Source organism: Penicillium chermesinum (assembly GCF_028974085.1).
Source record: "Penicillium chermesinum strain IBT 19713 chromosome Unknown utg000006l:1.0-2335141.0:1.0-2336784.0, whole genome shotgun sequence".
In the NCBI taxonomy this organism is placed as follows: Eukaryota; Fungi; Ascomycota; class Eurotiomycetes; order Eurotiales; family Aspergillaceae; genus Penicillium; species Penicillium chermesinum.
This window is the reverse complement of record NW_026695316.1, coordinates 1,169,252-1,182,553: the sequence shown is the minus strand read 5'-3', so window position 1 is coordinate 1,182,553 and position 13,302 is coordinate 1,169,252. Positions and strand designations below refer to the sequence as shown.

At 53.3% G+C, this 13,302-nt stretch overlaps 5 protein-coding genes across 5 annotated transcripts; 3 read left to right on the top strand and 2 right to left on the bottom strand.

Annotated features, from left to right (window-relative positions):
* Positions 1 to 563: 563 nt before the first annotated feature.
* N7468_008231 (uncharacterized protein) lies at positions 564 to 1,702 on the top strand (the record flags this gene model as incomplete). The annotated part of the gene is made up of 3 exons (XM_058477527.1): positions 564 to 570; positions 636 to 980; positions 1,053 to 1,702. The coding sequence occupies 3 exons, from the start codon at positions 564 to 566 to the stop codon at positions 1,700 to 1,702; spliced, it is 1,002 nt and encodes a 333-aa protein (XP_058327872.1).
* A 1,166-nt stretch (positions 1,703 to 2,868) lies between these two features.
* On the bottom strand, positions 2,869 to 4,403 carry N7468_008230 (ACT domain-containing protein; the record flags this gene model as incomplete). Its single annotated transcript, XM_058477526.1, has 5 exons — positions 2,869 to 3,236; positions 3,301 to 3,845; positions 3,902 to 4,045; positions 4,101 to 4,309; positions 4,362 to 4,403. The coding sequence occupies 5 exons, from the start codon at positions 4,401 to 4,403 to the stop codon at positions 2,869 to 2,871; spliced, it is 1,308 nt and encodes a 435-aa protein (XP_058327871.1).
* Positions 4,404 to 5,921: 1,518 nt separating this feature from the next.
* abr1 (multicopper oxidase abr1) lies at positions 5,922 to 8,659 on the top strand (the record flags this gene model as incomplete). Its single annotated transcript, XM_058477525.1, has 6 exons — positions 5,922 to 6,254; positions 6,306 to 7,364; positions 7,593 to 8,176; positions 8,230 to 8,328; positions 8,381 to 8,557; positions 8,608 to 8,659. The coding sequence occupies 6 exons, from the start codon at positions 5,922 to 5,924 to the stop codon at positions 8,657 to 8,659; spliced, it is 2,304 nt and encodes a 767-aa protein (XP_058327870.1).
* A 787-nt stretch (positions 8,660 to 9,446) lies between these two features.
* ayg1 (heptaketide hydrolyase ayg1) lies at positions 9,447 to 10,953 on the top strand (the record flags this gene model as incomplete). The annotated part of the gene is made up of 5 exons (XM_058477524.1): positions 9,447 to 9,542; positions 9,606 to 9,680; positions 9,761 to 10,509; positions 10,579 to 10,711; positions 10,774 to 10,953. 5 exons carry the CDS (start codon positions 9,447 to 9,449, stop codon positions 10,951 to 10,953), a joined length of 1,233 nt encoding a protein of 410 aa, XP_058327869.1.
* Positions 10,954 to 11,390: 437 nt separating this feature from the next.
* N7468_008227 (SKIP/SNW domain-containing protein) lies at positions 11,391 to 13,186 on the bottom strand (the record flags this gene model as incomplete). Its single annotated transcript, XM_058477523.1, has 3 exons — positions 11,391 to 11,927; positions 11,998 to 12,975; positions 13,040 to 13,186. 3 exons carry the CDS (start codon positions 13,184 to 13,186, stop codon positions 11,391 to 11,393), a joined length of 1,662 nt encoding a protein of 553 aa, XP_058327868.1.
* Positions 13,187 to 13,302: the final 116 nt, after the last annotated feature.

Sequence of the window (13,302 nt, the reverse complement as noted above, 5' to 3'; positions counted from 1 at the left end):
AGTCACCCAGGAGCTATACGCGGCGGCAGCCAAAGTACGATTGAGTCTCGAGGAATGTCTACAGCAGCAACAGCAGAAGCAATGGCCGAGCGGGTCCTAGGAGTTAAGGAGCTTGGGTATTTCTTCTTAACATCGGGAGGCAATATTGCGGGAAGAACAAGGCCATCTTATGACAAAAACTTTGTTTTATGGGGAGCTTTTAATTTTTGGGGAGTTTTCGGTGTTGGAGCAGCTATATATCTAAACAGCAATATCACAGAATCACGGAATCACTACTAAGATGGCATGTTTTGCGTGTCGAATATGGAATGAGAATCGCAACCATGAACTATCAATACTATCGCGTCCTTCAGGTTTTGTAATTTATTACCTTTTAAGTTGCTAACCTATTTCCTTGAGTTGATGTAATTACGGAAATCGAGGAAAACGACCCCAATTCCGGCAGCTTTAATGTGCCGCATTAAAGTTCCCCGAACTCCAATCTTCGACTCGTCTGAGTCGCATCGACACAATGCACGCGAAACCGTTTCCCACAAGGCATTTGCACACACTCAAGACACATAATGGCAAGTTACCAAGCCAGAATATAGCGACTGCCAAGAAACGACGCTAATAGCTCCACTTGTGGTCTCCAGCACCCGTCAACGCCGTGACGTTCTCCAGCTATCCAGGTACCTATGTGCTCACAGGCTCCTCAGACCGCGCAGTCCACTTATCGCGCGCGGTCCCGAGTAATGCAGAAAACTCTGCACGTGCAGTCGAAACCGTCTCGCCAATCCAACGGTACGAAGCACACGGTTATTCGGTCCTCGACGTCGCGGTTGCGGCCGACAATGCGCGGTTCGCCAGTGTAGGCGGCGATCGGCAGGTCTTTCTATGGGATGTCGAGCAGGGTGTCACGACTAGGCGATGGGATGGACATTCAAGCCGCGTCGAGGCTGTGCAGTTTGCGGGCGAAGGGGACTCGGTGGTTGTTTCTGGTATGCCTGTACCCAGCTTCCTTCGTGCTTTTTTTTTTCTTTTTCTTTCTTTCTTTCTTTCTTTCTTTACAGTGCTGACGAATCTCGCGCGTGCAGGAAGCGCCGATACAATGGTCAATCTGTGGGACACACGTTCTAAAGATTACAAGCCTATTCAGTCCCTGTCCGAAGCAACCGATACTGTCTCCTGTCTCCACGTCCATATGCCTTCTTACTCGATCGCTGCGGGTAGTTACGATGGCCATGTGCGAGTCTACGATGTACGCATGGGGAAAATGACAGATGATGTGCTGGTGCATCCGGTGACTAGTGTCCGCTGCTCGGCAGATGGCAATGGGCTGCTCGTTTCGACGCTGGATAGCTATGTCCGGCTGCTGGATCGCATAAACGGGAAACTCCTCGCGGCATTCGGCGGCCCAGAAAAGAGAGGAGAGCAATCATTGCCGGGCGGTTTGAGCAAGGGGCCTCGCCATATCTATCGAAATACTGAATTACGGGTCCGCTCTGTATTCGCGCAAGGCGAGGCGGTCGTTCTTAGCGGTAGCGAAGCTGCCAAGGGCGGCGAGGGGCCCGCGGGCGCAGCGGTCTTTGCGTGGGATATTGTGAAGGAAGAAGTCGTTGCGACAGTACCGATGGGTGAGGGGGTGAAAGTGGTGAGCTGTGTAGCTTGGAACGAGCAGGGGTTCTGGGCTGGTGGATGTTCGGATGGTAAGCTTGTTTGATTCTTGCTTGTTAGAAGTCGCTAACGTAGCGTCCAGGAACTGTGCGGGTATTTGGCTGAGCGAACGGCTGATCTCCGCTGCACAACGTCCCACACTATATGGCCTTACGTTCTCAGGATGCTAAGTAGTATGTCCTGTATCCGAACATTATCTCCAGACTTTTTGCAAACCTCCCAGCCTATTGAGCCCGGTCGCCGTGAATCTTTTCGCTAATCAAGTGGCAAAGATCTAATGTCAGCTCCACTGGGATATCTACTTTTTGGGGTCGCAGAGATTTCCATTGCATGTCAGTATGAAGCTTGCATATGCGGCGATGCTACCTGCAATGCCAACAGGTATGCTTGCTGCCAACGTTAACCACTGTTCGTCCGAATGAGGTCTTTCCCCGCGATCATGAGCTACCAGTATCGCATGCAGCCTCAAAGTGTGGCGTTTGGCACTCAATGAACCTCGAACCTTCTCCTAAAGCGAAGCTATTCTTTAGGGCGTGATCACATAGAGAATAGCAAGAATATACGTCGAGCTCAAAACCAAACACCTATTCAAGTTTGCGGGAATCTACAGCCCCCCGGGAATGTTAAATTTGTCTGCAATGGATTGCCGCAAAAAAGAATTGCGATCCTTGTACTAGTGAATCCGGTATTGGCCACTGGAGAGACTGAGATACCAGAACTTTTCGTAGAGGCCTCCCGATCAATACGAGTATATACAATCTAGAGACCCAAAATCAATCAGCTCTGAAGTTCCTCTTCCCTCCCTCGGCCTCTGTCAAAATTCCTCCCTGTATTTCTATTTCCTCTCCGCCAACTACCCGACTTTGCAATTATAGTACCACTCAGTCTCAGAATTGCTATCCGTACTCTCGAGAATAATTGAGTTTTACCTGCGAAACTTTTCCACTCCAATTCTGGCAATTATTTGCCTCAAATTTCATTTTGTCCATCGTAATGCGTAACCTGTCACATTCTGTAGTAACGAAACTAAGCTCTGATCCCGGCCCATAGAATGGACCAATGGGACAGACGTGAATCATTAGGTATTCATACAGACATGGGCTTGAAAAAACAGCAAATGAAGAGAACAAACTTTTATCCTTACTCTCCTCCATCAAAAACCGCGTAATTTTCAGTATTCGTTGCACTCGTAAGGAGTCGTAAGATAGCCCCTCAACCATCAAGAGAAACGCCACCATCCGCCTCTTCGGACGATTCCTGCTTCGTTTCTGCATCCAGAGCATCAATAGCTCTTCTCAGCTCGTGTTCGCCGACGATGATCGTGCCACAGCGCGCCGTGCTCAGAAAACTGATCTCTACAGCGTCCGCGGCCGGATCCACGTCCGGTTTGAGATGGTGCATTGAGGTCGGCGGCAGCGGGTCGAGATTGTGTTTCTTTTCGCCCAGCGCAAGCCGGGTGCCGAAAGTATCGAACAAAGCGGGCACGGAACCGACCACACTGCTTTCGTTGCTGCCCACGAGGCTCGTGTCGCCGCTGCTCGGGCGTGCCGAGGTCTCCTTTGTTTCGGCGAGTCGGCCTGCTACACCGCAGACAATACCGGAAGCTTCGAGAGGGAGATCCCGTAGGTCTAGCATTATGGGGACTAGGTAGTCCTCCTTCGAACCCGAGGAGGAGGCCTGAGCCGTCCTCATACTCCTGGTGCGAGCCGGAGGCACGCGCAAAGCGGGGCAGCAGACGCTCTTCGAGGAGGAGAGAGGCGGCTGGGTCTAGTGCTGCGAGGGTGAGCGAGAGGAAGCGGGGAGCATCCACAAGAAGGACCGTTGTCAGCGCATTGCGGAGGATGGACATGGAGCTGCCGTCGTCGTTGTACTGATGGTGGGCGGCGCATTGGACGAGGCGGAGCGTGTCGTCGACGAAGGGCACAATCTGGTTCTTGCGCAGGTTGGCGAAGGTGCGGGTTTGCAGCTCGGCAAGGGTGGAGGGAGGAGGAGTCACGGGCGGCATGAGTTCATTAAAGGATTTCTCAATGCGTGGCGAGGTTGGGCTGCTGAATGGGTTCATGGAGAAGGCGGCGGTGCTGTTCTCGAACTGGAAGCCTCTGGATTCGAGGGCAGAGACAACAGCCGCCTTGCTGTGCAGTGGAACGAGGATGTAGTCCGAGAAATAGGTTGAAATGAAGAAGATTGAGCTGCCAGGTTAGTTCAGGGTGTGATGGGGCTTTGTCTTTTGCAGATATTCACATACATCCCCGCCAGTGCGAGCGGACTGGTTAGCTCGAGGACACGCTTGCCGGCCTCTAGACCTTGGCCAATGACCTGCATAGCAATGTAGTCGTAGTCGCTCACAGCCAGGCGAGATCGAAGCTGGTCATCGAGCTGCCCGAGGGTGCTGATTACCGGGTGAAAGTGTTTCTCGACCAGGCGTCTCAGGGCAGATCACCGACACTTCAACGGGCGTGATGGACACATTGAGAAAGGCTGGGGCACGATATTCGGACCCCTCCGAGCCGTCGTCTAGGTCGGACAGCACGGTCTCCTCGTTCTGGGATACGTTTCCCAGTGGTGCGATTTCATCGAAAACAATTCCCAAGACGGACTTGAAGAAGTATGGGTAAAGCTCCAGCGGGATATGTACCAGGGCCAGGCGTTCTTCCTAAGATGCGAATCAGCATGGATCCTGATCAACGATTGAATGGCCCACCAACCACCAGCTGAACCTGGGCATCGATCAAAGTTAACGAGTCCATATGTGCAGCTCGAGTGTGAGCTCTAGGAGGACGAAGCCGATTCTGCTTGGGCACGACGAGCTCGGGATTGCATGGCGAGCTCCAAGGATTACGCCATAGACGAAGAACAGCCTTGCGTCAATTGAGATGGAGAGCACGAGGTAGGGGAGTCAAATGCGGCGAAGTGGAGACGTCCCCAGAAAATTGGGAAAAGCAAAGATGACGAAGGAACAAGGGAAACCGGAAACCAATAAATGCCATCAGGGAGATGACCCCGCGTATTCGAGTTTGCAACCTTTTTTTTTTCAGCTTGCTATCTGGTGGTCTTACCAAATGTGTTCATGCAAATCTTTATCTTGCTTTTCCCCACTGCTTATCTGCTATCTTTTACCCAAAGCCCCGCGCTTGGCGCCGTTCTCGGTTGCCCTCGGATGTCGTGCATTTGTGGAGAGAACTGCTTGTACCTGAAGACCCCTGGACAGGGGACATCTCTGTCGCTTGACTACGTGATAGCGGCCTAGTGCCTACTTGTCCATGTCCGAGTTGTAGCTGACCCTGCACACCCGGTCAATCTTGGTGAATCTACTCCGCGGCCAGCCGCCCATTGGGCTTTTCCACCTTGTGGGTTGCTCGCCACTCCCCACTCTTTGACTCTTTGGGCGCCAGAGAGTGGGCGCGGACCCCGATAGTATGTGGTCCAAACGGCGATCTGCCGATAAGACCCATGGCTGCGTCACTGCGTGGCATCGTGGCTTCTGAGGTCGCGCGTTCCGCGGGACTGCTTCCCCTACGTGGCATCCCCGCATCCTTTATCTGCACACATGGCTGAGGTCATCAATGCAGAAACAACCTTGGAACTGGAGACCACTGCGGCAAAAGTCTTAGGGTTGATTTACCGGTGCCACTTGGAGCGCTTTCGACCAAAGCCGTGGCCATCCGCATGCAGCACGCTCAGTCTGATACCGCCAAAAGTACCAATTGAGCCATGCTTGCATGGGCAGAAGTAATCAGGCCGGGACGAGCCCTATTTGGCGAGTACTATGTCGACTGTTGACAGTGGCTGCCGGCACAAGCATGTACCCCTTGCATGGGTGTTTGGCTTGAATGCCAGATTTGGCGCGTATCGACATACCACAATATCAAGCCCACGGCGGGAATGCTTGGTTCGAGAAGCGCCCGGTACCAAGGCCTAAGAAAAAGCCCGAACACAGCAATTCCTGGGTGCTCGATCGGGGGGCCCTTGAATGACGGCGCTCCGGCCTAGCATAGCAAGCTACGATGAAGAAGGGCTCAGGAACGAAAACGGTGCCCCTAGTGCCGATCGACTTCATCAATGTAAAACCCCAGGATTCCCAGACCGCGGTATGGTCGTCCATCAACAAACGCGGCTGCACAAGCGCTCGACTTTCTTTTTTCGACAGATTGTAATTGTTAATTTTCTGCGTCGGCTCCAGCTATTCCATCGACTCGCCTCTGTCCATCAGAGGATTTGGTTATCTGTGGCAGAAGAGTCGATTGTCATTCGTTATATAGCCGACTATGGCAAAGCTCACTTTCCTTCTTTTGGCCGGCGCCGCGACGTTGGCAGCAGCAAAGGATGTCTACTTGAATTGGAACGTGACGTGGGTGAATGCTGCTCCAGATGGGTTTGAACGACCTGTCATTGGGATCAATGGCCAGTGGCCTTGCCCTCAGATCGACGTCGACCTGGGCGACAGACTGATTGTGGATGTCCACAATGGGCTCGGAAACCAGTCAACTGGCGTTCACTGGCACGGAATCCACCAGTATGCCACGGGGGTGATGGATGGGGCTAGTGGTGTCACCCAATGCCCCATTCCCCCTGGAGAACATATGCAATATCACTTTGAGGTGACTACGGCCCATCGGATTGAGCCATGAGCAAAGTGCTAACACAAGCAGGTCAATCAAACCGGAACTTACTGGTACCATTCGCATAACATGGGGCAGTACCCTGATGGCTTCCGAGGCGCTCTCATCGTGCATGACCCCAATCCACCCTTCCAATTTGACGAGGAGATAACGATTACCCTGAGTGACTGGTACCATGACCAGATGCCAGATCTGTTGGCTCAGTACGAATCAGCAGAGAACGAGGCTGCTTTCGGTGGCCGTGAGCCGGTCCCAAACTCGGCATTGATCAACGACTCCAACAACTCTAAGATCAAGGTCCTGCCGAACAAGACCTATCTCGTACACATTATTTGTCTCAGCAACTGGCCCGGCCATACCTGGGTTTTCGATGGGCACGAGATGACTGTGGTTGAAGTTGATGGTGTCTATACTGAGCCGTATGCGGTTGGCTCCAAGATGCTACGACTCGCACCTGCCCAGCGGACAAGCGTTCTCATCAAGGCCAAGCCCGATACTAGCAAGAACTTCGCGATTTGGGATACCATGGACGTCAACATGATGTTCGTGTATGAAGGTCGCGAGGTTCCGGCGAACTACAATCCTAATGTCACGGCTTGGTTTGTCTACGATGAGGCCAAGCCCCTTCCACCGCCACCTGTTTTGACCGAATTCGAATTCGTGGACGATCTGACTTTCATCCCTCAGGATAAGGAAGCGCTCTTGCAACCTATGCACCGTCAGATCATTATCGATACGTTCTCCACCGAAATTGATGGCGTCCCTCGTTTCACCATCAATAACCAGACTTACATCCCTCCCAAGGTTCCCACTCTTTACACCGCAAACACCGTTGGAAAGGAGTATGCGTCCGACCCTGCCGTATACGGGCAGGTCAACCCTTTCGTGGTCCAGCACGGCGAGATCGTCGAAATCGTCATCAACAACCACCACAACAACCTTCACCCATGGCACTTGCACGGCCATCAATTCCAAGTTCTGCAGAGATCTGAGATTAATGGCGGCTATTTCACTGGCGCTTACTTCCAGAACATCTCCAAGACTCCCATTCGCCGTGACACTATCATGGTCCAGAACCATGGCCATGTGGTCATCCGTTTCCGCGCTGATAATCCAGATAAGTCCCTCTTACCCCCCCAGCCATCACGAATCGACACACTAACTTAATTTCACGCGTCTGGCTGCTGCATTGTCATATTGAATGGCACGTGGAGGCAGGCCTCGTTTCGACGATTATCGAGGCTCCTGAGACCTTCCCTGGATCAGACGAAGCTCCCCCCTCAGAGTCACTATGATTCATGCGCTGCTTATCCTCAGCCTCACCGCGGAAATGCAGCTGGAAAGGCCGGAACCGATTTGTCGGGGGCCAATGTTAAGGTCCCAACTAGCAATCACGGTGCCATGTATCCACCAGAATCAGAGGCCCCATTCCCAGCACCGGCTCCATCTTCGACAAGCACTGCCCCTGGCCCTGAGGTGCAGACACCGCCTCCGCAGCAGCAGCAGAGTCCGCCACCTCATCAGGAGACCCCGCCGCCCTACTCTCAACCTCAGCCAGAGACTACCCCTGGTCCAAAGCCCACTGGCCACGGAAAGCCCCCTAACTATACCCAGTATCCTCAGCCCGACTACTCTGCTCTGCCCTATCATGATATCGCCCCAGTTCCTGCAGTTCCTGAGGTTCCTGTCGAACCCCAACCTCAACCCCAAACTCAGACACAGCCAGAGGTTCCTGCTCCCGAGTCTGAGCCTGAAGAGCTTGCGCCTGGGTACTCTGTTCCGGAGGGCCAGGAACCAGGCCCCGAAGATCAGCCTGCCTACTACGAAGTTGCGCCCGAGTACTATGCCTCCCAGACACCTCCCCAAGACGAGCCAATTACTGCTCAAGAGCAAGAGTCCAAGTAAGCTTTTTTTCTTATGAGATATCTCAGTATATGATACTAAAGTTTAACAGGGGCCTATGGCCTAAGCCTCACACCGATAGTGATCATGCTCAAACTGGCGATGGCTCTGATGGACGCCCTCCAACTACCGCTCATTCGGAGGACACCAAGTAAGCGCCTTAAAATAGTGAAAAAACGACCCACAATGCTGATAGTCGGTAGGGGTCCTTGGCCCAACCCGCACACCGACCACTCCCACGCCCAAGTTCCTGATGGCCCGGATGGAAAACCCGTTGTTGCTCACACCGACGACAACAAGGGACCTTGGCCTAACGCTCACACCAATGACCAGTATGTTGAGGAAGATGGTCACTCGATCAAGCCTGCCGAAGACAATGGGTAAGTCCCAGCCTCCATCATTATATGCTCACTTTGCTAATCATTCCTAGTCCTAGCCACCTGCCCAAAGGCTATGAATACTGGGAAAAGTACACGAACTAGATGATGCTTGCCTAGGAGCTTGTATATAAGCTTCGTATCTCTCATGCCGCGAAGACGCAAGGCTACCTTAATCCTATTCATTTTAATGAAATTGCATACCAACTTCTAGAAACAATGAGTCTAAAAATTAGCAGGCCATGCCAAGGCGAAGAGGACGATGTGCGAGGCAAATTGTTCACGCTCTGGATTCGTGCCGCATGCGGTAAACATTCCAATACCACATTCCATTCTCTCCACGCCCACCCATGAAATGAAGCCCTAGGCTCTATTATCCTGCCGTGAACATGAAGCTATGAGACTATATTATTAAATGAGAGTTTGAGGGTATGTATACGGCTTGGTCTGCCCTTCAAGTTAGACTCGTTGCAGCTTAGGTAGACTGGAACATCATGCGCGTACCTGAATTCCCGAACCCCAGAGCTTCCGCATTTAGCGATGCGCCGCCAACATCTCCGCAATGACAGAAATCAGGACTCGAAAGTCGCATTTTCTTGGAACAGATCTCTCATAAATCCTACTATTGGTCGAGACTACTGGGGAGATCTCCTCCACTGCCCCAGATCTCCGGCTGCTACTTACGCTCCGAATGCAAACCGATCACAAAATCGCTGATTCCGGCAAATTGCATCCTTTCAAAGTAATTGTTAGGCATTGTCAATCGTCATGCATGCTACCTTCCAAACTCTCCTGCGGGGACTGGATTTTGCTTCCATAAATTGTACAAATCCTCTACTAGTAGTTCTTCCCAACATTTCATCCGGAAATCAAGACTAACACTTCATACAAAATGCCTCCCTGGATCCTTGGAGAAGAGCGTTTCAACTCCGTCTACCCCCACAAGGGCTCTATCAAAGCCCTTTGGGAGACTAAGTGGAAATTCTGCGTACGTGAACAATCCCCCACCACTTTGAGACGGACCGCAACTAACCCTAATTTCCCGCCCCAGAGCTCCAAATCGATCTACCCATTCCACGATGGCGCTTTCGAGGACTTTGAGCCCATTTTTGAGAAGCTGATCGCTGTAAGCGCCCCATATACCGGATCGTACCTCCCCCGCAAATTCCTCATGCCTCCCTATCTAAAACTCTTTAACCCACCCAGGAAAACATCAACGACCCCTTCACAGACGCCTACACATCAGCCTTCACCCCGGTCGTCGATGCCCTGGAAAAGGAGGCCGACGCAGCGCTCGCGTCCAACCAGGCCGGCCGCGCTTCGGACCTCTACCGCCGCGCCGCCGTCGTCCTCCGCATCTCGCGCTTCCCCTACGTCAGCCCAACGACGCGGCCCTCCAACCAAGCCAAACGCGCCGCCTTCAACCGCCAGAAAGACCTGTACCTCAAGGCCTCCGCCCTCTGGACCCCGGTGCTCAAGGAAGAAGTGATCCCCCACACCCATCGCGCCAGCAACGACGGCCCGAGTATCCCGCTCTATATCCGCCTCCCCGTCGAAGCATCCGCCTCCAACCCCGTCCCGGTCGTCTTCCTCATGACAGGCCTGGACGGCTACCGCCCCGACAACAGCCAGCGCACGCACGAGATCACCAACCGCGGCTGGGCGGCTGTCATCGCCGAGATCCCCGGCACCGCGGACTCGCCCGCCGACCCGGCGGATCCGGAATCCGCGGACAGACTCTGGTCCAGCGTGCTGGATTTCATCGCGCAGCGGCCAGAGCTGGATGACGCGCGGGTGGCGGTTTGGGGGCTAAGCGCGGGCGGCTTTTATGCGATTCGGGCGGCGTGTACGCATCGGAAGAGGTTGATTGGGGCGATGGCGCATGGGGCTGGTTCGCATCATTTTTTGAGTCCGGAATGGTTGAGTAAGGTCAATGACCATGAGTATCCCTTTACGTGAGTTATGCAACCCCAGGGTTCCCTGGGAGGATGGAGTCGATCGGACTGAGGCTAATTGTGTGACAGGATCACGGATAGCTGGGCGGAGAAATATGGGTATGAGACGACGGAGGAGTTTATTCGGGATTCGCAGAAGAAGTTCTCGCTTGTCGAGACAGGGGTAGTGGACCAGCCGAATTGTCGGTTGTTGTTGCTGAATGTATGTGTTTTCTTGGATCTGTCGTTCAACGGGGTTTGGGATTTGCTAACGGTATTCACTAGGGCGTTGATGACGGCGTGGTGCCTATTGAGGACTCGCTGATCTTGTTCAACCATGGTGGTCCTAAGGAAGGCCGCTTCTTCGAGGGCATGCTGCATATGGGATACCCTAACAGCTTGCCTGTTTCGTATAAATGGTTGGAAGATCTGCTCTCTCCTAATGCCTCGGAGGTAAAGAACTAGAGTGTGTGCCTGAATGACGGTTTTGTGCTAATTTGTATATTGGAGTTGGGTCCGTCGCTTTCGACTCACCGTCTACATGAAACGTGAGATTTTCCAAGTCTTGGTCCTTCAATTGATGTTGTCAGTTCTTCTTTATTTCGTCGGAGCTGCCATGGTAGCTTGTCCTAGTAAATTTTGAGTAGGGTTTAGGAATTTTCAGGGATATCTTTTCCAGTATATGGCAGTGTCACCGGGCTGAGATAGACCGATCAATTAATACAGACCATACCGATGAGTAGGAAAACGTGACGAGAAATCGAAGTTCTTTGAATTTTGGTATGCCCCATCGTACCTAACGCCCGTAACGCTCACAGGCCCCATGAATTTTCCAGGATAAAAGCCGCATTCCACAAAGAAAGAAAGAAAAGGAAAGGATTGATATAAAAATGCTAAAGACCTTACTCATCGTCGTCGACACGAGCACGCTTCGCACCGCGGTCGTCCTGCTCAGCTTCTTGGATACCGTAGCGCTTCGATCCAGTAGACACATCCGCAATCATGCTTTCAATGCCAAAGGGGTCCGCCGCATCCTTCTCAAACTGAACAGGGCCCTGTCGCTCCTCGGCATCAGCAGCGCCACGGAATCCCTCCTTTGCCCGGCCAAGAACCTCGAAACGATCCGCCTTCTGGATCTTGCTCATCTCTTCGGTTCCATCATCGACGTCATCAACCTGCGCACGAGGGCGGTAAATGCTATTAATGGCGTCCTGCGCAGCGAATAGCGGCTTGTCGTACGGGTTGTCCTCGTTGAAACCAGAGTTCATGCCGCTGGTCTGATTAAACAGGCGCGAGTCCCACATAGACTCTGAGCTCTGCGTAGGCTTCGCAAGGCCAAGAGCGACCTTCTCAGAGATATCACGGTTCTGTTCACGGGCCATTGCTTGGATACGACGCTCAGTACCCATGCGGGACTGGCGCAGCTGGCGTTCGTTCTCCTGTCGTCGTTCACGACGCTCCCTCTCGCGCTCACGGGCTGCTTCTTCATCTTCGCTGGGGGACGCGGACCGAGAAGAGTAGGGGAGCCGCTGCGGCTTGCGCTGCGAGAACGGGCGCGGGAATCGGAGTCGCGGCGGCGAGGGCGGCACGGTCTGCGCGTGCTTTCTGAGCCAGGGCGCGCAGGTTTTCTTCTTTCTGAGCTTTCTCTTTCTCGGCTAGCTTTTGCTGCATCTGGGAACGGAGCTGGACTTCCTCGCGAGCGTGGCGATCGGCAGTGAAAAGGGCTTCGGCGAATTGCGCAAACTTATCATTAATAGTCACATCCTGTAATCCACGTCCATCGGCAGCCAGACGTTTGTCCAGAGGGACAGTGTAACCCTTGGGATTCTTCCAGTTCGACACGGGAGGGGGAATCTTCCAGGCTTCTTGGTCTTCGGCGGTAAGCTTTCGAGGAGGCGAGTGCATAATTGGGGCTGGGGGTGAGGGTGGGCCGCGAGGAATCTTCTTGTGCTTGAACTTGGGTGGCTCCATGGGATCTTGCTGGCGGTCCACAATCTTCATGATTCGGTCGTTCTTGCTGCTCTGGTCGCCCATCTGGTTCGCTGGTGTGTATCGAACAAATGTTGGTTCCGCCCGGCGGCCGCCCTTCACGTTTTTGGGCTTCTGGGCTTTGACAGCTCCTTCAACTAAACCGGCCAGAGCGGCCTTAGTCTTCTCCATCTGCATGGCAACTTCTTCCTCCGAGGGCCGGTCGAGGGAGACCTCGCCCATGTTCACTCGCTGCCGGAGCGGAATAAGATCTTTGAAGGATGCATGAATGATTTTGTTATCACCCTGGCCGCGGCGTGCAATAGCGTCGTACTTGACCTTCCCTTCTGCATCAACCTGGACCGCAAGTGCGTTGGAGGTTGACGAGGTTCCCTTACGGCCCATGTCGAGAGGGTATTGGGCAACTAAGATTTCTGGGAAACTGCCGCCGTCGCCAAAATCTTCTGCTGCTCGGGGTCGCCATCCTGTGCGGTTGCCGTAAGGTGGGGGTCCAGATTTCTAGTTGGTTGAAAGAATGGATTAGTACTGGCAGGGGGGTAAGCACTCGGTGCAAATCACTCACCCGTAGAACGACTTGAGTCTCGTCGAGCTGGCCGGCGCCGACGACGCGTGGGCCACGGGGTTGCGCATGCTTGGGGATTTCCTCCTCTTCGCCAGAGTACTTTGGCTTGGGAAGAGACTTGAAGAGTCCCGACGCAAGGTCCGTCATTGTAAGTCTCAGCGCAAGAAAGAGGTATCGTGATTGGGTTGTTGGATGAGAGCCGAAAGGCGAATCTGGAGTCGACCGCTTAGGCTTTTGCGGCAGTTCGTCATTGGTGCACGTGC